Source organism: Salmo salar, chromosome 18 (genome assembly GCF_965601325.2).
Source record: "Salmo salar chromosome 18, fSalSal1, whole genome shotgun sequence".
NCBI lineage: Eukaryota > Metazoa > Chordata > Actinopteri > Salmoniformes > Salmonidae > Salmo > Salmo salar.
The window spans coordinates 6,341,907-6,367,053 of NC_138308.1; the positions used below are offsets into that span (position 1 = coordinate 6,341,907).

General features: G+C 42.4%; 1 protein-coding gene across 2 annotated transcripts in view; it reads left to right on the forward strand.

The window, feature by feature from the left end:
* The first annotated feature begins 10,005 nt into the window (after window positions 1-10,005).
* The window catches only part of LOC106576864 (rho GTPase-activating protein 22), a 29,159-nt gene continuing 14,017 nt past the window's right edge, over window positions 10,006-25,147 (forward strand). The window contains exons 1-4 of one of the 2 annotated variants that reach the window (XM_045700663.2): window positions 10,006-10,103; window positions 10,416-10,513; window positions 20,098-20,276; window positions 20,592-20,679. In XM_045700663.2, the coding sequence (XP_045556619.1) occupies window positions 10,489-10,513; window positions 20,098-20,276; window positions 20,592-20,679 (292 nt within the window). In that variant the 5' untranslated portion in view covers window positions 10,006-10,103; window positions 10,416-10,488. Of the gene's footprint in view, window positions 10,104-10,415; window positions 10,514-11,655; window positions 12,165-20,097; window positions 20,277-20,591; window positions 20,680-25,147 lie in introns of those variants that run through there. The other variant, XM_014154362.3, reaches the window with a different exon arrangement.

Below are 25,147 nucleotides of genomic sequence, written 5' to 3' on the forward strand. Positions count from 1 at the left end.
CACGGAAGCGATAATGCGTGTTTAAGAAATTATTTCAACCTAAAACATTTAATAAAGACATGTATAGTAAAATATTATGGGCAATGAGAATGAGATGGCTACTTAGTGTTAGGAAGATATCACAGCAGTGATTTGAATGAGAGTATGAGTTGGGGTGTGTTCGGAGGCTTGACTTCAGTGCAGGACAGTGGTTGAGGTGTTCAGAGGCTTCAGTGCAGGACAGGCTCATCATGGATGGATGGTGTTGGAGAAGAGCTCAACTCTTCCACTGAGGCCAGGACTTGACTGGGAAGACATAACACAACACAGTTAGACAAAAAAGCTAAGAATGAATTAGTCCAAGCAAGGATAAAAATCACATTGATGTGTAATAATGTGATGGTGTTTATCTGATTTTCTCTCATCACTGTATGTAGAGTCAATTGACAGAGCTACTCTCACAGTGCATGGAGATGAAACATTCAATGCACCAGTGGATGAGAGGGCACATGAGACATGGCTTCAGTTCATGTCAGGAGAGAGTTGACACTGGTAGTGGAGTGGAGAGGCCATCATGGCTTAATCAGGGAACAGGAGGGGACTTAGCTGTAAATACAAATAGCAGATACAATGAGTTACACATGAATCACTGATTTGAAAATGTAATTCGCTCTACATTAAGTAATTTACTCCGCTGCAAATAGAAATAGCGGTTACAGTCCATTACAGTAACGTCTTCATAGGTTTGGGCAACACGTTTCTCCATTAAATTAAACTCAGACATCTGAGAATCACAAAGTCAAACACAAACTGCGCATCTCGCCCTCTTGACGTATCAAGGTAGCCCAAGAAACGTTCTAGAATAAAGCACTGATCATCCGCATACCTGATGAAAACTGACAACTGCGAGCTACAGCTGATGTCTGTGGTTTAAACCATTTGCCATGCGAAAAAATGCGCTGAGTCAACCTCTTTTAATCTCACTTTTAATGGATGATGCAATGAAAGCTATCAAATCATTCTGAATTGATTTCGACATTTCAGAGAAGACCGTAGGATATTCCATATGCTCAGCATTGTAAAGTGAAATGTCCTCTGCAAGCTCCTTGTAAGAGGAACTTTCCCTCTCATCGTGCCCCCTAAAAGCCAACAATTACATGGCCAGAAATGCAGTAGTGTCGATAAACTGCTTGAGAACATCCCCGTTTATTCTTACAGTACCTTCTCATTGTGTTGCGCTGTTTGAATATGCAGACCTTCGTCCATTACATGATCGATGCAGCTTTTTCCCAGAAGCTTGAATCTGATCTGGGCAACGAAAGGGGTTCTTCAACAACAACAAAAATGCGCTACATTTTCGTAGGAAGGCATTCTGACAGAGAAAACTGCACTCTGGTAGCTATCTAGCTTCTTGCTACTAAAGTTAGCAAAGCAAATTGAAATAAATAAACTCAACACAAAAATGAAGTTCTAAAACCAAGAAAACAATATATAAAATTTACCTCATTTGTTTCCTGTAATTTGAAGAAACTAATTTTAATTGAATAGTTTTTTGGGGATATTATCTGTCTCTAACTGTCCAACAATGTCACCGATTCACCAAGCTTCTCCACACATAGGACCCCCATGATGTTCTGCAGCACAACCCCAATACACCACAACCCCAATACACCACACTAGATTCATTATCTTTTCCTATGATTGGATGGACAGCATGTCAGTTCATACTGCAAAAGCTTTAATTGGTTTGAAGTCCTCCGGAAGTCGTCAAATTACCAAGTAGGTTTATGGAAGGGAGTGAGAAATATGAGCCTCCTAGGTTTTGTATTGAAGTCAATGTAGCCAGAGGAGGACAGAAAATAGCTGTCCTCCGGCTACACCATGCTAGCCTAGAGGGTGCTGTTGAGACTACTGTAGGCCATTGCAAAACAGTGTGTTTTATTTAATATATTTAGTATCGTTTTATCTTAAAACCTCTTCAGCGTCTCGTCCCGTCAGCGGGATCAAAATCCAGGGAAAACTCCTAGCGACATTAGCATAACGAAATTTAATATATATTTTTTTTCAAATATAGGACTGTCTCATATCGTTTTATAGATACACCTCTCCTGAATTGACCCACGTCGTCCGATTTCAAAAAGGTTTTACAGGAAAAGCAAATCATTAGATTATGTTAGAGGAGTCTGTTACGGAGTCTAGTTGATAGGTAATCGACCAGCCGGACTGTTCCCCGGACTCCGCGTGTAGGGATTTGTACAATGCATGAACAAGGCTATTGAACTAGACATTGGTGTCTGTCTTTATTACTTTATCCAATATATCATACTGAAACATGGTATCAGAAGTGGCTCGAAAACCATACGTTTGTTATTTTTGTAGCTAAGTACAGTATAGGCGCGGTTACGTTCCATATGCGAACACACGCCGATTCCTACTCACAACACTGATCAACTAGTTGTTAGCTGGTTAGCTAGCATCACTACCTACCTCGATGACTGAAGGCAAAGAAGTCTCCTATTCCATCGCTATGGCAGCGAACATTCCGCCACCTAATCCCATGGTTCTCACAGGGGACTGGAATACTAATTGGGACAATTTCAGGGATGAATTCGAGGACTATGCGCTGGCGACCGGTCTACATGAGAAACCCAACGAGGTACAAGCGGCAACTCTGAGGAGTTTAATGGGCAGCGAATGCAGGCATATCTACCGGCACAATCTCACCCTCACAGCGCGACAACAGTGTGATGCAAAGGCTATATTGGATGCATTGGAGAATTACTTCAAACCCGCCAGAAACGTAATTTACGAGCGGTTCGTTTTCGGAAGCTGCAAACAGGAAGAGGGTGAGTCAGTACACAATTTTGTAACCCGTTTGAGAGAAAAATCCGCCACTTGTGAATACGGGGGATTGAAAGATGAATTGATTCGTGACAAAATAGTACTGGGAATTGCAAATGAGGATACACGCCGGCGTCTACTGAGAGAGAGAGGCTTAACATTAGTAACTGCCATCGAAATGTGCCGCACTGCTGAAGTCACTGACATGAGAATGAGAGCAATGGAAATCGAAACCCCACGCTCCGACGTTGACACTGTTCACGCTGTTGCTAGGCAGACATTCAGGCAAAACCAATCAAGGCAGAGTAATTCACCACGAACGGTGAACACAGAGAGCCCAGTAGCATGTATATACTGTGGGAATACGCACACACGTGGCAAAGAGCACTGCCCTGCCTATGGAAAACCATGCAGAGCTTGTGGAACTAATAATCACTTTGCAAAAGTGTGTCTCAAAAGCAAAAGAAGGGTGAGTGAGGGCAAGATTCACTGTGTTGATGATGTCACTCAATGTTCAGGGCTGAACAGTGAAAGTAACATTTACATGCATGAATCCATTGGGGCTGTACACTCAAGAGGGAAGAAATGGTTTGTGACACTACGATTACACAACAAGCAACAACAATGTCAACTGGATTCCGGTGCTACATGCAACGTAATGAGCTACAAAGACAAAATCAATCTGGCACCTGACACGCATCTATTGCCCAGCGATACTAGACTAAAGCTGTACTCAGGAGAGCTAATGAGCTCTATGGGCACCTTTGAGACCGAATGTGTTATTCGGGGACGCAAACACAAGCTGGAGTTTGAGATTGTGAAAACCAGTCAACATCCTCTCCTCTCAGGCTCTACATGCGAACGCCTGGGACTGATGCAGTTCACTGTACCAAATGACCTGCACATTGTGGATCATGTCCAGCATGGACCCCTGTCCAAAGAACAACTACTCAACAGATATGACGATGTATTCAACATGCCCGTTGAATCAGTGCCTGGTGAGGTACACTTTGAAGTGGATGAGAGCATCACTCCAGTCCAGTGTGCTCCTCGCAATGTGCCCATTGCAATGAAAGTGGCTGTGAAGGCCCAGCTGGACAAGTATGAGGCCGATGGCCACATGACATCTGTGACCGAACCAACTGACTGGATCAGCAATATGGTCATAGTGAAAAAACCAGAGAAGCTGAGGGTCTGCATCGACCCAAAGCATCTGAACCAAGCATTGAAACGATCCCACTACATCATGCCGACACTAGAGGATGTCCTCTACAAGCTTCCCAAGGCCAGGATTTTCACCTTGGTGGATGCCCGAGATGCATTCCTTCAATGCAAGCTGGACGAAGAAAGCAGCTTCATGACTACCTTCTGGACCCCCTGGGGTCGGAAACGCTGGCTCAAGCTCCCGTTTGGTGTCTCAGTGGCACCTGAGGTATACCAACGCAAGCAGCACGAGTTACTGGCTGGGCTCAAGGGCATTGAACCCATCGCTGATGATGTCCTGATCGTAGGCTGTGGTGACACAGACGATGAAGCAGAACGCGACCACGATGTGAAGCTCCTGGCACTGATGGAGCGCTGTCGAACAGTTAAGCTTCGTCTTGGCCTGAAGAAGCTACAGTTCAAGGTGAAAGACGTCCACTTCCATGGCCACATTCTTTCGGCAAAAGGCCTGAAGCCGGACCCAGACAAGGTCCGAGCGATCCTCGACATGCCAAACCCATCTGATGCAAAAGGAGTACAGCGTCTCATCGGTTTTGCAAACTATCTTGCAAAGTTCATGCCACACCTATCAGCAGTCTGTGAGCCTCTGCGCCGGTTGCTGGACAAAGACACACCATGGCACTGGCTACCCAAGCACGAGGCAGCGGTGCAGGAGATGAAATCTCTGGCTTCATCCATGCCAGTGTTGCGCTACTACGACGTCACGAAGCCTGTCACAATCCAGAGTGACTCCAGTCAAAGGGGACTTGGATGCTGCCTTATGCAGGAAGGCCAACCCGTTGCGTTTGCCTCGAGAGCGCTCACCCCCACCGAACAGAACTATGCACAAATTGAGAAAGAGTGCCTCAGCATCGTCTTCTCTTGCCAGCGATTCCATCACTACTTGTATGGTCGAGAGCTGGTCACCGCTGAAACTGACCACAAACCACTCATTGCCATATTCAGTAAACCTCTCCTCAACGCGCCCAAGAGGCTTCAAAGCATGCTCCTGACTCTGCAAAACTACAGCCTGAAGGTCATTTACAAGCCAGGACCAGAGATGTACATCAGCGACACACTGAGCAGGGCAACGGCACAATGTACAGGCAGAGGCACTGCCTATCAGCGGCAGGCCATCTGTTCGCTACAGCAGGAACAACAAGATGTTCAACAGATCAATCAGGCAGACTACTTAAATGTCACAGATCACCGCCTAGCCCAGATCAGGCAACACACTGACAAGGACGAACACCTACAATCACTGAAGTCCATGGCTCTCGCAGGTTGGCCATACCTGAAAGAGGAGACACCTTTCACAGTGAGAGAATACTGGACCTTTCGAGATGAGATCAGCGTGCAAAATGGCGTCTTGTTCAGAGGTCAGAAGGTCATTATTCCCAAATCACTACGTCCAGAGATGCTTACCCGCATACACTCCAGTCACGTTGGAGGTGACGCATGCTACCGCCAGGCTCGTGAAACATTATACTGGCCAAACATGCAAGCAGAAATTAAAGACTTTGTCAGCAACTGTACCACGTGCAACGAGTACGCTCATGAACAGCAAAAGGAAACCATGATGTCACACGAACTGCCCACAAGGGCCTGGCAAATCGTCAGCATGGACTTATTCAGCCACAGACAAAAGGACTATCTTCTCATTGTGGATCACTACTCTGACTTTTGGGAAATTGAACTGCTCCCTGACTTGTCTGCAGAGACGGTCATAAAGCGCTGCAAGGCGCAGTTTGCCAGGCAAGGTCAGCCTGACAAGGTAATCACGGACAATGGCCCACAATTCACTGCACAGTTCAAGCGTTTCGCCTCAGAATGGGAGTTTGACCATGTAACCTCCTCTCCAAGACACCCAAAAGCAAATGGCAAGGCAGAGTCAGCTGTCAAGATTGCAAAAAACCTGTTAAGCAGGGCCGCGCGCGACAGCAACGACCCATGGAAAGCGATCTTACAGTGGAGGAACACACCCACCGAAAACATGGACAGCAGCCCAGCACAACGCCTTCTGTCCAGACGTCTGAAGACTACCATCCCCGTAGCTAACAAGCTACTTGAGCCCTGCGTCATGGTTGGCGTCACGGACAAACTGCGTCGCAGAAAGCAGCTCGCTAAGTGCTTCTACGACCGGACTGCTCGAGACCTACCAGAACTGGAGGTGGGTGAAACGATAAGGATGAAACCGCTGCCGGGAGACCACACAGGACTTTGGAGGCTGGGCACGTGCCTACAGAGAGTTGCACCACGCTCTTACCTGGTGGATGTTGGTGGCTCCCTCTATCGTCGCAATCGGGTGGATCTGCGCATAGCAGAGCGGACAAACCAGAACACGCCATACACTCACCTAGATGAGATGGATCACAGTCCAGGCCTAAGGGTAAGAGGTGCAGAATTGAGACATGAGCCAACTGAAGGTGAGGCTTCTACCCCACCAAGCTCTCCAGCTCGTGGCCCTAATCCTACCCCTGTCAGAGCCAATACTTACTCACGGGTGGGTCGGCTGTGCAAGCCACCGGACAGGCTTACTCTGTAAGCAAGAGACTGTGTTAACTTGTCCTCCTGTTTATAAAAATAAACATTTAAAAAATAAAAATAAATAAAATAAAAGAAAATAAAGAAAAAAAGAAAATTTAAAAAGAAAGGAAGATGACAACTGAAGTAAAAAGAAAATGTCATGCGTTCTTAATTGTTATGACTTGATTGTTAAGAATTTAATGTTATGCTGTTATGTTTGCACTTTCTATTGAAAAGGATGATGTTACGGAGTCTAGTTGATAGGTAATCGACCAGCCGGACTGTTCCCCGGACTCCGCGTGTAGGGATTTGTACAATGCATGAACAAGGCTATTGAACTAGACATTGGTGTCTGTCTTTATTACTTTATCCAATATATCATACTGAAACAGAGTCCATCGTAAAAGCAGCAACATAGCCATTTTCCGACCAACCACATGCATCACAAATAACCAAAAAACAGCTAAATGCAGCACTAACCTTTTACAAACTTCATCAGATGACACACCGAGGACATCATGTTACACAATGCATGCATTCTTTTGTTCAATAAAGTTCATATTTATATATGAAAACAGCATTTTACATCGGCGTCTGACGTTGACTAACTATTTTCCCGTCAAATGCAATCCGGGGAAACAGAGCTACAATTTACTGAATTACTATTCGAAAACATGTTTAAAATGTAATATTGTCATTCTAAGATTTATAGATGAATATCTCTTGAAAGCACCTGTCATACCAGATTTAAAAATAACTTTACTGGGTAATCACACTTAGCGATAAAAGGGGATGCGATACTCAGAAAATGAACTAGTAAATACAGCTCGGCGCCATCTTGGAACAATCGCATATCACATCTAATGTTGTATAATATTGTCAATAATCCCTTACCTTTAGTTGTCTCCATCAGAAAGCACTTCCAGGAATCCCAGGTCCACAACAGATGTATTTTCGGTCGAAAAAGTCCATCCTTTATGTTCCATTAGCTTGCTGTTGTTAGCGCGTCTGAATGGTGTATCCAAATACTCTGCCGGGCGCGCCACAGCCGTTTCGAAATAAAACATTTTTTTCCCATTTAGGTTCGTTCAAACATGTCAAACGTTGTATAACATAAATCTTCAGGGCCTGTTTCAACAAGAGAGCCAATAAGATTCGAGGGGGATGATTGCATTGTGTTTCAAAACGTTTCCAAAGGTGGGGGTAGACAGGGCCGCCGGAGTCATAATGGTGATGGCCCTCCCCCTGTGACCAATTTCCAACGCGTCTCATTCACTGAGTTTCGACAGTAGAAGGCTCAAAACACTTTGTAAAGACTGGCGACATCTTGTGGAAGCAATAGGAAGTGCTCAATGAACGATGTCTCACGGTGTGAATAATAGGCAACGACGTGAAGTTGAGTCCACAATTCAGAATTCCACTTCCTGGTTCAATCGGTCTCGGGGTTTTGACTGCCATATGAGTTCTGTTATACTCACAGACACCATTCAAACAGTTTTAGAAACTTTAGGGTGTTTTCTATCCACAGGTATTAATTATATGCATATCCTAGCTTCTGAGTCTGATTAGTAGGCTGTTGAAAATGGGCATGAATTTTTTCCAAAATGCGCTGTGGCGCCCCCTATCCTAGGGTAACGTCAAGAGGATTTATTAATGTTTTATTTTAACTTCTGAAATTCACTGATTAGGATGGTCCTCTCCTTCCTCCTCTAAGGAGCCTCCACTGATAAGCATGCGTACATATATTTACATGCAACAGAAATGACTCATCCAAAAATAGATTTTTATTGGTAAACTTAACTCTGTTAACAGATAGTGTTAGCCAGCTAATTAACTATAGCTAGAGTGGGAAAGTTATGAAGCTTTCAAGACAACTTGGAAGTTTCCGACATAGAAAGACATTGTAGAAAAATGACCTCAGAGTTTCCCAATTGGAAAATATCAGAATCAACCACACTCTTGGCTGCATCTAGCTGATCTAGGGTGTAATCATTTGTCCAACAGTTGCAAACGAGAGTTTCTATTGGCCACATTCAGGCGTGCTTAGCCCAGTTTCGTTCCATTTCCTTCCGTTTAAGAAAAGTTTTTCAACAGAATCGGCGGAATGAATACACCCCTGATCAGACAATTCACTTTCATAGCAGCCACGTTGTATTTCTTCTCACATCTACACTCTCTCCTTCTCTCACCTTTTCCCTTCGCTTGTGGACTTCAATGTACAACACATCAGCTGCCTGTAACCAGGTGAAAAAAACAAATAAATGTTGACAACTACACACAACCTACATCGTTGTCACCATATTAGCTAATGTAACGTCATACTAAACATACTGTGGCTATTAGAACTAATGCGTTAGTAAACCCTTCACAATCATGCAGTACAGTGTACAGTCAGTAAGCAGTTTAGCAGTTACACCGGTGGGCCCCGGTGGCAATAAATTAGTAAAACCATTAGCTTACCTTGACTTAGAAGAGTTCCAGTGTTGGATAGTCATAGCCAGCTAACTAACATAGCATCCCTCTGTTTGAGCCGGGTGTTTGAGTAGGCTAAATGTACCCAGAGGAGGACGGAAGCTAGCTGTCCTCCGGCTACACCATTGTGCTACCCTACAGAGTGCAAAACATTGCAAAACTGTGTGTTTTAATACATTTTATGGTGACATGCATATATTTAGTATAGTTCTATCTAAAAAAAAAAATTAATTTTTTAATTTTTAAATATATATATTTTTTTTAATTCACTGAGGAGGATGGTCCTCCTGTTCCTCCTCTGAGGAACCTCCACTGGTGCTGACGTATCATCATGCAGGCTACGTTTTATATTGTGATTGGTCAACAATGACAGTACCTCTTGAAAATTAAAGCAGATTCCTATTTTCTCCGACCTCAGCTGAGCGACTACCAGCACCGCAGATCACCTCTCTTTCAGAACAGACGTAACTTTTATGTTTGCATGTTTTGCAGCCATGGGTCAACCCTCCTCCTGGAGAGCGATGGGATGTGTAAGCTTTTTTTCCAGTCCTGCTTTAACACACCTGATTTAGCTCATCAAGATCCTGATGAGCAGCTGATTAGAATTAGATGTAAGAGCAGGGTTGGACTTGGAACTAAATCCTGCACACCCAGTAACTCTCCCAGGAAGATGGGGGTTTGCCATCCCTGGCACAGATTAAAATGTGAATGTAAATGCTACGACTGTCAGTGTGGGCTGTCTATTAATACCTAGAGGAACCAGCATGTGTTTAGCCAGAGGGCTGCACATTCACTTCTCCATACTGACTACCCACTTCCTAAGACAGAGAGAGAGAGGAAGCATGGTCACACAGCACATGATTCTGACCCCACACTATGTGAAGACCTGTGTCTGCATTTTGTACCACTGTCTCCGAGCTGTGTATTTCTTTCTGTGTGTGTAGATGCCTTTGTCTATGTAGGTCTATGTGTGTGTGTGTGTGTGTGTGTGTGTGTGTGTTGTGTGTGTGTCTCCTATCTCCACAGTGAGCTATTGAGGACTGAAAGGCATCTCTCTCTCTCTGTCTGAGATGACGTGGCAGGTAATAGTCTTTGTCTCCTTAGTAGCACCATCAGTCCTGAGCATAGCCTTCTATAGCTCCAGACTATCACTGCTCTGTTGTGCTGGTGTCAACTCTGGGTATATAGCATTAGCACTATCATTATCATCTGATTGCCTCTCACAATTATCAATTATATGACTGACCGACTGAGCATTCAGGCTGCTGAATACATCTTGTAAGTGGAGTGAGGGTCATGGTGTCAGATAGTTGTTGACTTTCTGTTGTAGTTTTTCTCAGACTCTCTCTCTCACTGTGTGTGTGTTGACTCTGAATGTTTGTGTGTCCGGTCAGCATTCCAGATAGTGGTACCGAGCAGTAGACAGATGGAGTAGTGTCTGTGATTAACCTTTCCAAGACTCTACCCATGGACAGACAGAGACAAGACTCAGGTAATGACCAGCTCTATGCTCTAACAACACCTGAGCTGTGCTCGAATACCCATACTAACATACTGTATACTACATACTAATGAGTATATGTATTTTATTCCCCCTAGCAGAGCTGGTTAGGCTGTTTTTATGTTATCTAGAGCGTTGGTGACTAACTGTGCTGCTGGCAACAATTTAATTATGCTTTTTGCTGACTTTTACTGACACCGGCCATATTCAATGGATGTTGAGCGTTTGTAAATTCATCAGTTATTCTGCGCTCTGGCACACTCAGACACGAGTGCTCTGAAATCGGAGTAGAAGGCCAGAGCGAATTAACAATGACCATTGAGAACGCACAACAACTATACCACTTAGCTAAGGTAAGAATGGCATATAGTTAATATACTGGCAAGTTTGATGTATTAGTAGCCAACTAACATTAGGTAGCTAGCTAACATACCAGTACATACTGCTGTAATGATATGCTACGAGGATAACGTAGCTAACAAATTGTCAGCCAACGTAACTGATTTGAGAAGTCATTACTTTATTTACATTGCTGAAAATGTTCTTAAACTTTGTCATAATTACTTAAAGCAAAGAAATTGTATCCACTCTCGTCGGACTTCGGCTGCATATTTTCTGCCATTTTCTTGAAATCTGAAAATGTTGTGAAGCCACGCCCATTTTCTGAAGAATTGTATTATGGGCCCTAAAAGCACAGAAAAAGTGTCCACAGCTTGTATACTTCGTATTTTGGCGAATTTAGTACGACATCCGGGAACATTTGGCATACTAACTCTATCCATACTATAACCAATAAGCATACTACATACTCAATTTACATCACAAATAGTACGGTTAGTGCAGTTAGTATGAGTATTCGAAACACAGCTCTAGAGTGTTTGGTGTCCACAGAATTTGCTGTTCTAAAATGATACGGACAGCATTGGTAGTATTTTCTTCCTTTTTTTGTATGTATTTTCAATTGTCTGTCTGTTGTACCTTTCCATGCTGACGTCCCCGTCTGCGTTGCTGGCTTTTTGAGGGAGTCAGGTGGAAATAAAGTCTGGGTGCAGGAGGCTAGTGAATGGTTTACCTGAAAACAAGAGTAGAATAGTTTTACATACCTGGCTAGTAACCTGAAGTGGACTATGGCAAACTGTGATTATGTGTGTTTGTGCATGTGCTTGAGTGTGTGTGCGCCCGTCTGTGTCTGTCTGAATAATGCAGCAGGAGTAATATTAGAACTGAGCATGTGCAGGAGATGTCTATCCCTCACTATACCTCTATATCCCTCTAAACATATACATCTCTCTCTCTCTCTCAGTGAGGAGGAGAGTGGGCAGTGCTGTAAGTACACTGGGCTAGTGAGACAGAGAGAGAAGGGGAGAGAGAAAGGGGAAGGAAGAGAGAGTGTAACTGGAAAGGAGACAGAGAAAGAGAGGGAGAGTGGAAAGAGAGCCCGGAGGGTGCTTTCCCGGAAGGAGATTGAGTGGCAGTGAAGAAGAGAGATAGAAAAAGGGTGGTGCCTCAGGGAATAAGAAACAGGGTGAGGCAGCAGAGTGAGAGGAGAGAGCGGTGTGCGTGTGACCGAAGGGATCCAGACATGGGACTAGCACTGCAATGACAACCATGCTTAGCCCTAAAAACAGACAGACACGCAGGGGTAAGAACAATCTTTCATCCTCTCCTCCCCTCTTTCTCTCTCTGCAGCATCTCAGCAGTATGCCGGTCTTGCTGTCTCACTCTCTCTGCGACTGTGATAGTAACTGTGTCTCCATAATGCATGCAGCACACTTTATCTCTTAGTGTTTTGGCTGTGTGATAGTTTACTTCTGTATTTGGATGACATGATTATTGCATCTCCTTGCATGTGATAAAGACACTATCTGATGAGAGCTGTTCTTTCTTTTCCAGTCTCTGCTAGACTCAATGAAGTTTATGGAATTGATAACAATTGATCAAGTATTCAGACCCCTTGACTTTTTGCACATTTTGTTACATTAAAACCTTATTCTAAAATTGATTTAAAAAATATTGTCATCATCAATCTACACACAATACTCCATAATGACAAAGCAAAACAGGCTTTTAGCCACTCTTCAGTAAAAGGCACATGACAGCCCACTTGAGAAACAACCATGAGAAACAATATTCTCTGATCTGATGAAACCAATGTTGAAATTCTTTGGCCTGAATGCCAAGCATCACGTCTGGAGGAAACCTGGCACCACCTCTACGGTTTAGCATGGTGGTGGCAGCATCATGCTGTGGGGATGTTTTTCATTGGCATGGATTGGAAGACTAGTCAGGATCAAGGGAAAGATGAATGGAGCAAAGTTAATCTTTGGACCTCAGGCTGGGGCGACGGTTCACCTTCCAACAGGACAACGACCCTAAGCACACAGCCAAGACAACGCAGGAGTGGCTTCGGGACAAGTCTCTGAATGTTCTTGAGTGGCCTAGCCAGAGCCTGGACTTGAACCCAAACTAACATATCTGGAGAGACCTGAAAATAGCTGTGCAGCAATGCTCCCCATACAACCTGACAGAGCTTGAGAGCATCTGCAGAGAAGAATGGAAGAAATTCCTCATATACAGGCGTGCCGAGCTTGTAGCGTCATACCCAAGATGACTTGATGCTGTAATCACTGCCAAAGGTGCTTTGTCATTATTGGGTATTTGGTTTAGATTGATGAGGGGGGAAAAAACTATTTAATCAATTTTAGAATAAGGCTGTAACGTAACAAAATGTGGAAAAAGTCAAGGGGTCTGAATACCTTGCAAAGACACTGTATCAAAATACATGTTCTTCCACAGCGACCATGTTATTTTTGTGAAGCCTATTTGATTTTGAGTTCAGACATATAAAGTTTATATGTGAAAAATATTTCTAAGATCAATACTTTCAGTTTATCCAAATTCAGTTCACTTGCGGAAAAGAAGGAAGCTCGCGCTGCTCATGCTAGCACATACGCAGATCAAATACACTTCCGAAACTCTGATTAAGGTGTTTACATGTCTTAATCATTAGAAAGATTGCTCAGAAAACCTCACGCCAATTAAGATAAACAGAGAAGGGTGTTTTACATGACTAATGACATACTCGGCCTGCAGCCATAATCAGTTTAATATCTAATCATTAGTGTACATGTAAATGTACTCCTTGAAAAGTATACAGTGGGGCAAAAAAGTATTTAGTCAGCCACCAATTGTGCAAGTTCTCCCACTTAATTTTCATCATAGGTACACGTCAACTATGACAGACAAAATGAGAAAAGAAAATCCAGAAAATCACATTGTAGGATTTTTAATGAATTTATTTGCAAATTATGGTGGAAAATTATGCTGGTCACCTACAAACAAGCAAGATTTCTGGCTCTCACAGACCTTTAACTTCTTCTTTAAGAGGCTCCTCTGTCCTCCACTCGTTACCTGTATTAATTTCACCTGTTTGAACTTGTTATCAGTATAAAAGACACCTGTCCACAACCTCAAACAGTCACACTCCAAACTCCACTATGGCCAAGACCAAAGAGCTGTCAAAGGACACCAGAAACAAAATTGTAGACCTGCACGGCTGGGAAGACTGAATCTGCAATAGGTAAGCAGCTTGGTTTGAAGAAATCAACTGTGGGAGCAATTATTAGGAAATGGAAGACATACAAGACCACTGATAATCTCCCTCGATCTAAGGCTCCACGCAAGATCTCACCCCGTGGGGTCAAAATGATCACAAGAACGGTGAGCAAAAATCCCAGAAGCACACGGGGGGACCTAGTGAATGACCTGCAGAGAGCTGGGACCAAAGTAACAAAGCCTACCATCAGTAACACACTACGCCGCCAGGGACTCAAATCCTGCAGTGCCAGACGTGTCCCGCTGCTTAAGCCAGTACATGTCCAGGCCCGTCTGAAGTTTGCTAGAGAGCATTTGGATGATCCAGAAGAGGATTGGGAGAATATCATATGGTCAGATGAAACCAAAATATAAATTTCGGTAAAAACTCAACTCGTCGTGTTTGGAGGACAAAGAATGCTGAGTTGCATCCAAAGAACACCATACCTACTGTGAAGCATGGGGGTGGAAACATCATGCTTTGGGGCTGTTTTTCTGCAAAGGGACCAGGACGACTGATCTGTGTAAAGGAAAGAATGAATGGGGCCATGTATCGTGAGATTTTGAGTGAAAACCTCCTTCCATCAGCAAGGGCATTGAAGATGAAATGTGGCAGGGTCTTTCAGCATGACAATGATCCCAAACACACCGCCCGGGCAACGAAGGAGTGGCTTCGTAAGAAGCATTTCAAGGTCCTGGAGTGGCCTAGCCAGTCTCCAGATCTCAACCCCATAGAAAATCTTTGGAGGGAGTTGAAAGTCCGTGTTGCCCAGCGACAGCCCCAAAACATCACTGCTCTAGAGGAGATCTGCATGGAGGAATGGGCCAAAATACCAGCAACAGTGTGTGAAAACCTTGTGAAGACTTACAGAAAACGTTTGACCTGTGTCATTGCCAACAAAGGGTATATAACAAAGTATTGAGATAAACTTTTGTTATTGACCAAATACTTATTTTCCACCATAATTTGCAAATAAATTCATTAAAAAATCCTACAATGTGATTTTCTGGATTTTTTTTCTCATTTTGTCTGTCATAGTTGAAGTGTACCTATGATGAAATGTACAGGCCTCTCTCATCTTTTTAAGTGGGAGAACTTGCACAATTGGTGGCTGACTAAATACTTTTTTGCCCCACTGTATACTGTCTCCTTAAGAGCATAAATTATGTGAGTGAAGACATTCAAGAGATCAGTCATTCATTCATTGCTATGAACCTTGTATCTTCTAAAGAATATATCCCTTTTCCTTTATTTCTGTGCCCCCAAATGTTTAGATATATTGGTTAAGTAACCAGGTTGTTAACTAGCTAGCTAATGAGGTAACATGACTGAACAAGGTGTAGCCTAAACAAATGCCTGTGAGTGGTTTTGGAACGACCCTTTTTGTTCCACCAGCCACTGTGTTTTTTTTTACCAGCCAATACATTTATTTGCCATAATAACACCGGATTCGGATTTACGAAATCGGTGGGACTGGTGTTTTGCTAGCAGTATTTCTGTACTGAATGCACAATAGCAGAGCTTGCAAAACAAAAGACCACCTGATTGTTACAAACGATCGTGATATCATATCATTCTACCAGGTAAGCCTACTTTGCAGTTAACATTTCATTTCGAAAGTTTTATGGGAAAGCCTTTAGAAATGACTGTTTCAGCATAACTAACTGGCTACTCAAAGTGGTAGACACAGGCATTCCCATGTGTTACCTCTCAGAAAGTTGCAAAAACTTATTGCCAAGATAATCCACCCACCTGACAGGTGTGGCATATCAAGAAGCTGATTATACAGCTGATTATACAGCATTATACAGGTGCACCTTGTGCTGGGGACAATAAAAGGCCACTCTAAAATGTGCAGTTTTCAGGGAGCATGCAATTGGCATGGTTACTGCAGAAATGTCCAGCAGAGCTGTTGCCAGAGAATTGAATGTTCATGTCTCTACCATAAGCCGCCTCCAACGTTGTTTCAGAGAACTTGGCAGTACATTCAACCGGCCTCACAACCGCAGACCACGTGTAACCACGCCATCTCATGACCTCCACATCCGGCTTCTTCACCTGCGGGATCATATGTGCGTGGGGAGGGAGGTGCTCAGGATTATTTCTGTCTGTAATGAAGCCCTTTTGTGGGGAAAAACTAATTCTGATTGGCTGGGCCTGGCTCCCCAGTGGGAGGACCTGTTTCTTAAGTGGGTGGGCCCATGGCTGTGCCCATGCCCAGTCATGTGGAATCCATAGATTAGGGCCTAATTTATTTATTTAAATTGACTGATTTCCTTCTATGAACTATAACTCAGTAAAACCTTTGAAATTGTTGCATGTTGCATTTATATTTTTGTTCAGTTTACAAATCACTGATGCATGCATTCTTTAAAGGTCCAATACAGCCATTTTTATCTCAATATCAAATAATTGCTATTTAACATTTAATTAAGTGCCTTACTGTTACTGCTTTCAATTAAAATACTAATGAAGAAACCAAAATAGCTTCTTAGCAAAGAGCAATTTCTCAAGCAAGAATTTTGCTAAGACTGGGAGTGTTCTGAGTGGCACTGGCAAACCGGGCACCCCTACAGCCTCCACAAGGCGTGAGGCCCACGAGCTCTGGGGGCCCATGCTCCTGTCATCATTGTCTATTTTTTTATATAAATAATTTTAACAGTAACCCTCCAAAAAGTTTTTCAGAAACCTTTTTTAATTTCCATATGTACAAGGAAGCTAAGTGTTTGTTTCTTGGGCTTGAAGAATGTGACTGATCAAAGTGCCTCAGTCCTTGAAAAATAAATAATTGAACTGATTGAAAATAAGGGGATATTGTAGCCCTTGATCATGACTCTCAGTTCCATTACATTACACATAAGAGTTATTGGACAAAGGCGTCTTCTGTATGGGGGAGTTTTATTAAGAGCTGCAATGCTCGGTCTAAACATTAACACGTATCGTTTGCAGTACGGTTTTGGAAACATATCAGTGAGAAATAATAAAAAAAGGTTCAATTGAGACACACGGCCATATTTCCATGGTACAGCGCTTGTTTGCGGAAAACAGACAGAAGACAGAGTGGACTACCTGTGCTAATTAGCTATCTGTGTCTCCGAACACCTGTGTGTAAATAAAAGACTGACTCCACAAATGTGTTGTCACTGAAAAATACTGTCAGCTGCAACTGTGTTAAAACCAATTAAAACAGTGTACAATAAGTGAGTATTTTACATTTGTGAAATTATTTTGACGTGATACGAAAGTAGAGTGATTTATGTTTCTAGAACCATACCGCAATTGAAAATCGATTCACGTTTAGATGGAGTATTTGGCTGTTTTGTCTTCCAGAGCCAATTCACCCTTTAAACAGAACATGTAATGTCCTTGTGAATCTGGACAGAAAGGAGTGGTGCTTCAAATACAGCACTTCTGGAACGTCTTTAGTTCAGCCTCTTGCATTCTCCTTAATTGCCAGCCTCAACAGGTTACGGAAAGAGATTAACTGTAGGCTATTGGAAGCTCTGGGCAAAGGGTGGCTACTTTGAAAAATCTAAAAAATCCCTTTTTTGGTTACTACATGATTCCAAATGTCTTATTTCATAGTTTTTATGTCTTCAGTATTATTCTACAATGTAGAAAATAGTAAAAAACTACAGAATATTATTTAGTTTATGTAAAGATAAGATTAAATCAAGAATAGTCTGATGGGTGACAATATTACCCTATCACTTGTACCCTTCCCCAGATCTGTGCCTCGACACAATCCTGTCTCTGAGCACTATGGACAATTCATTCAACCTCATGGCTTGGTTTTTGCTCTGACATGCACTGTCAACTGTGGGACCTTATATAGACAGGTGTGTGCCTTTCCAAATCATGTACAATCAATTGAATTTACCACAGGTGGACTTCAATCAAGTTGTAGAAACATCTCAAGGACAATCATTGTGAACAGGATGCACCTAAGCTTAATTTCGAGTCTCATAGCAAAGGGTCTGAATACTTAAGTAAATAAGATATTTAATTTTTATATTTTTTTATACATTTGCTAAAGTTTCTAAAAATATGTTTTCATTTTATCACTATGGGTTCTTGTGTGTAGATTGATGATGATTTTTATTTCTTTAATCGATTTTAGAATAAGGCTGTAACGTAACAAAATGTGAAAAAAGTCAAGGGGTCTGAATAATTTCCTGAAGGCACTGTAGGTATAAAACACAGTTAAATCAAGTTTATGACTGCACTGGTCCTTTAATATTATTTACATGTACCCTTCGAATTGAATGAATCAGCACTCACTTTTTCAGAAACAACTAAAGTGAAGCCTGTCATTACAACAGTTATTATCTAGGTGATTTTCTTTCCAGGTCGCATAGCAAAATATCTATAGCAAAATGGTTGCACTTTAGAGCCCTGGTTACGGAAATGCATACATATGCATCTTACAGTGTACAATTCCACACTAGGTCCCGTGTGGCTCAGTTGGTAGAGCATGGTGTTTGCAACGCCAGGGTTGTGGGTTCGATTCCCACGGGGGACCATTACGGAAAACAATGTATGCATTCACCACTGTAAGTTTCTCTGGATAAGAGCGTCTGCTAAATGATTAAAATTAAATGTAAATGTAGTTATTGATAAATGAAATATTTGGTTGCTTGCTCTTATCTCAGAAGGATATTTCAATAGAAGACGGAGCTGATCATAGTGTACTGTACATACTACATTGAGATGTTGTATTTATTCCCGGTGATGAATTGTAGTTGTGGCTGTGTGACATGTAGGACTTACTACTGCTGTATATCACAGCTTACTACTACTGTCAGGGCTAAAAGTGTCCATCACAACAGCTGAGTGATAAACATAGTTCCTCTCACACGGTACTAATAACTGACGCAGTAGACAGCTCCAGGCCTACAGGCAGACAGACCTGCCCACAGCGTGACATACCTCATGCATGACTGGATGGACATGGATATGGAGGCAGTAAATCACAAGACTGAGACTAGGCACAGACTGTATGTTGTACTACCACTTAACTCTTGCACTTGTCGTTCATCCACTTACACTCTCACTGCTATCTGAAGAAGGTTTTACTTGAAAAGATTGTGATCAGTGGTTATTTTACCTACCAAATGTTTTGTGAAATACACGTAATCTATTGCGATCATGACTCTGCAAAATACAAGAGAGAGGTGGAGAGCGAGAGATGGAGAGAGAGCTCAGCCCCGAGCTGTCCTCAGCAGAAACAGGGATGCAATTAACAAGAAAAATATAAATAATTTATTCTCTCTCTATCTCCTCTCGCTCTCTCTCTCTCTCTCAGCCTGACACTGAGGTTTATCCAATACACCAGTGTCTGATGTGTCATTTCTCTTTTAATCAGTCTGTTATGGTTGTTCTGAGCTGTTGGAGAGACAAATAGGACCTCTACAGCATTTATATCTACGCAATTGGAAGGTTTGCTTCAACCTTATTTCAACATACCTGATCCTATAATCATCTGCCCCATTGGCAGTATCAGGTGTGTTAGAGCAAAAGCCTGGACAGCCAGTAGCTCTCCAGAATGGTTTTAAATTACTGATAATAGACTGGTCCAGGTAGTAATGGATAAATCAGCATGCGTGGCTCAGACTCTGGGATCAGCCTGCTCTCATATTATAGGGACCTCAGTGAATAGAGGTTAGGGATGCTCTAGCTGTGTGTGCCTTTGTACATGCATAGGTTATGTGTGTACTAGGATTCAGGTGTGTTAGAGCAGGGCTCCAGCAGCTGAGGGTTGTCCATCCCTGATAATAGACTGGTCCAGTTGATAATGAATAAATCATTATGCATGGCTCAGTCACTGGAATCAGACTGTTCTCATAGGGACCTCAGTGGAGAATGATTAGGGATGGTGTGTGTGCGTGTGTGCGTGCATCCGTGCGTGTGTTTGTCTGTATATAGGTTATATGTGTTTGTGTTCATGTTTCTCTCCCCTCCCCCATCTCGAACTCCCCAGCCCGCTCCAAGAGCATGGTGCTGGGCCGCTGCAGTTCTCCTCTAGGCCAGGAGATGACGCTGAAGGCCGGCTGGCTGAAGAGACAGAGGAGCATCATGAGGAACTGGCAGCTACGGTGGTTCGTTCTCCACACTGAAGCACTGTACTTCTATAAAGACCAGGATGAGACTAAACCTCAGGTATACTACACTCTAGTTTAATGCACATATTCAGGACACTTTCAAGTCACTCTACATATATCAAGACTAAAGGAGACGATGGAGTCTATAATGTTTCGTAACATTTCTGTAATGTTTTTCATGCACAGCACGTCTTCCTTCCCTGTGCTCAAAGTGGTTTCCATTTCAAACAGAGTTAAGTAATGTTTCTGTTTGATTATAGCAAACCACACAATGCTCTACCTTTAATACTGTGTTGTCTCCTTTCTTTGTCTCTCTGTTTCTGTCTCTCTCTGTTGCTCTCTCTCTGTCTCTCTCTCACTCTCTCTCTCTCAGGGATGCATCATTCTCCAGGGCAGTCAGGTCAGTGAGCTGTCGGCCAATCAGGATGAAGCTGGTCGCCACCTGTTTGAGATTGGTCCAGGTAAGATACCATGGAGACATCTAAACCCTCCCTCCGATGATGCACTTCCTGGTTCAAATCAAATCAAATTGTATTCATCACATGCTTTGTAAACAACAGGAGTAAACTAACAGTGAAATGTTTACCGTAATTTCCGGACTATTAAGCGCACCTGAATATAAGCCGCACCCACTGAATTAAAAAATATATATTATTTTGAACATAAATAAGCCGCACATGTCTATAAGCCGCAGGTGCCTACCGGTACATTGAAACAAATGAACTTTACACAGGCTTTAACGAAACACGGCTTGTAACAAAAATAAATAGGCTTTAACGAAACACGGCTTGTAACAAATAAATAGGCTTTAACGAAACACGGCTTGTAACAAAAATAAATAGGCTTTAACGAAACAAAAAATAATAATTAGCTGTAAGCTTTAGTTGTCTTTTTGCACTGAGTCAATTCCTCACGCTGCTGTTTCCAACGTCTTATCATCGACTCATTAAGACCAAGCTCCCGTGCAGCAGCTCTATTTCCTTTTCCAACAGCCAGATCAATCGCCTTCAACTTGAAAGCTGCATCATATGCATTTCTCCGTGTCTTTGCCATGATGAGGGTGACAAAATGACTACCATAATCAGAATGATGGGAAGTTTGAGAGCGCTCGATTTAATCTAAACAGTAAACAAAAAAGTTGTTTGACCTTAACCCGTTCGGCAATTTCATTGGTCTAATGAAAGCTTCATGCCGCCAAAAAACTGAGCACGTCACAGAATGTGAAAGCGGGAAAAATCCATATATTAGCCGCTTCATTGTTTAAGCCGCGATGTTCAAAGCCTGGGAAAAGATTTGCGGCTTATAGTCCGGAATTTACGGTACTTACAGGCCCTTCCCAACAATGCAGAGAGAAAGAAAATAAACTATAGAAAAGTAAAACACATAATAAAAGTAACAATAAATACACAAGTAATGATAACTTGGCTATATACACAGGCTATCAGTACCGAGTCGATGTGCAGGAGTATGAGGTAATTGAGGTAGATACAGTATGTACATAAAACTAGGAATAAAGTGACAGATAATAGACAGTAGCAGGAGCGTATGTTATGAGTAAAAAAAGTCAGTGCAAAAAGGGTCAATGCAGATAGTCTTGGTAGCTACAGATGAAGTCATAAGTGTACATACACCTTAGCCAAATACATTTAAACTCAGTTTTTCACAATTCCTGACATGTGATCCTAGTAACAATTCCCTTTCTCAGTTAGGATCACCACTTTATTTTAAGAATGTGAAAAGTTAGAATAATAGCAGAGAGAATGATTTATTTCAGCTTCTATGTCTTTCATCACATTCACAGTGGGTCAGAAGTTTACATACACTCAATTAGTATTTAGTAGCATTGCCTTTAAATTGTTTAACTTGGGTCAAACGTTTCAGGTAGCCTTCCACAAGCTTCCCACAATAAGTTGGGTAAATCTTGGCCCATTCCTCCTGACAAAGCTGGTGTAACTGAGTCAGGTTTGTAGGCCTCCTTGCTCGCACATGCTTTTTCAGTTCTGCCCACACATTTTCTATGGGATTGAGGTCAGGGCTTTGTGATGGCCACTCCAATACCTTGACTTTGTTGTCTTTAAGCCATTTTGTCACAACTTTGGATGTATGCTTGAGGTCATTGTCCATTTGGAAGACCCATTTGCAACCAAGCTTTAACTTCCTGACTGATGTCTTCAGATGTTGCTTCAATATATCCACATAATTTTCCTTACTCATGATGCCATCTATTTTGTGAAGTGCACCAGTCCCTCCTGCTGCAAAGCACCCCTACAACATGATGCTGTGCTTCATGGTTGGGATGGTGTTCTCTGACTTGCAAGCCTCCCCCTTTTTCCTCCAAACATAACGATGGTCATTATGGCCAAACAGTTATATTTTTGTTTCATCAGACCTGAGGACATTTAGCCAAAAAGTACGATCTTTGTCCCCATGTGCAGTTGCAAACCGTTTTGGAGCAGTGGCTTCTTCCTTGCTGAGCGGCCTTTCAGGTTATGTCGATATAGGACTCGTTTTACTATTTCCTCCAGCATCTTCACAAGGTCCTTTGCTGTTGTTCTGGGATTGATTTGCACTTTTCACACCAAAGTACGTTAATCTCTAGGAGACAGAACGCGTCTCCTTCCTGAGCGGTATGACGGCTGAGTGGTCCCATGGTGTTTATACTTGCATACTATTGTCTGTACAGATGAACGTGGTACCTTCAGGCGTTTGGAAATTGCTCCCAAGGATGAACCAGACTTGCGGAGGTCTACAATTTTTCTTCTGAGGTTTTGGTTGATTTCTTTTGATTTTCCCATGATGTCAAGCAAAGAGGCACTGAGTTTGAAGGTAGGCCTTGAAATACATCCACAGGTACACCTCCAATTGATTCAAATGATGTCAATTAGCCTATCAGAAGCTTCTAAAGCCGTAATTTTCGGGAATTTTCCAAGCTGTTTAAAGTCACAGTTAACTTCGTGTATGTAAACTTCTCACCCACTGGAATTGTGATACAGTGAGTTATAAGTGAAATAATCTGTCTGTAAACGATTGTTGGAAAAATTAGTTGTGTCATGCACAAAGTAGATGTCCTAACCGACTTGCCAAAACTATAGTTTGTTAACAAGAAATTTGTGGAGTGGTTGAAAAACGAGTTTTAATGACTCCAACCTAAGTGTATGTAAACTTCCAACTTCAACTGTATATACATAATTTTATACCATCTATTGCATCTTGCATATGCCGCTCTGTCATTGCTCATCCATATATGTACATGTATATATTCTTATTCCATTCCTTTACTTAGATTTGTGTGTATTAGGTAAATGTTGTGGAATTGTTAGATTACATGTTAGATATTGCGGCACCTTTGGAACTAGAACTAGGAACTAGAACTGGAACTAGGAACGAGAACTAGGAACCAGAAATAGAACTCGCTATTGTTATTTTACTTCTGCTCTTTAATTACTTGTTACTTTAATCTCTTATTGTTTTCCTTATTTTTTTAAACTGCATTGTTGGTAAGCGGCTTGTAAGTAAGCATTTCACTGTTGTATTCGACGCATGTGACTAATAAAATTTGATTTGATTTTAGAAGCACAAGCCTTTCGCTACACTCGCAATATCATCTGCTAACCATGTGTATGTGACCAATAAAATGTGATTTGATTTGAGCTAGTTGGATGGTTAGCTAGTTTCTCTAATGAAAAACTACAGAGCTTACATTTTTATCGTCGGCCATTGTCCCTAATGCTACTTCACCATTAACCCGTTTTTCAGGGGAAACGGAACATAGGTTGAAAATACTGTACCCCTGAAAACCGGATGTTAGTGTTTTCTGGCTACTCATAGGCTACTTCATTACTTTGCCTTTCACCGTCAAAATCCGATTGGAGAGCAGTCAAGCTGTGATCGGTCCAGAAACCTGATGAATTGCGTTTCAGTAGAATGCTACAGGCTATGTTCATTACCTAGAATTAAAGTAAACGATTGCTGTTGCGATATTTTTTTGGTGTGAGATGAGAAATCCATGTGGGGATGCAATGTATTTGTGAGAACGCCGTAACTTCTGAGTCTTGACGTTTAGTAAGTATCTGCAAAACAGAAAAAACTATCTCTGTTCTAGAATTCATATTTTGCGTGTTGCAATAATGTTCTGATTACTCAAAGTGACACTTGCAAGTGCAATTCAAGTTTAATTTGCGTGACCCCTGCCTGCCCGCTCGTGGGACCCGTCCTCTGCTCGCTCAACCACATTCTGCGCTCTCAACTGGCCTTTGTGCTTGTGGAACCCATCCTCTGCGCTCTCGACTCAGACTTATGTCTGATCTTGCTCGACAGCGCCATCTCGCACGTGCTCGACACTAGAGATCCGTTTGACACCATACATATAGACAGACAGGACTGACCATGCCCTGTAGTATCTAGGGTCTCCCGAGTGGCGCAGCGGTCTAAGGCACTGCATCTCAGTGCTAAAGACATTGCTGCAAACCCTGGTTCGATTCCGGGCTGTATCACAACAGGCCGTGATCTGGAGTGCCATAGAGTGGCGCACAATTGTCCCAGTGTAGTCCGGGTTAGGGGAGGCAGTGGTAGGCCATCATTGCAAATAAGAATTTGTTCTTAACTGACTTGCCTAGTTAATAAATAAAGGTTACATAAAAAAAGATATAATAATAGATATATATTAGGAGCAGAACATCTTATATTTTTGTAATTTAGCAGACGCTCTTATCCAGAGTGTGCAATCGTCTTAAGATAGCTTGGTGGGACAACCCCATATCACAGCATAGAAAGTACATTTTTCAGTAGAGTCAGAGCTAGTGCTGGTTGTTTTTTTTTGTACTTTTGGGGGGTGTCGTGGTGAAGAGGAGGTTGGGTGGCAGAAGAAAGTGCTCGGGTTGGGGATTAGGGTTTGACCATAGCCTGAAGGTAGGGAGGGGCAGTTCCTCT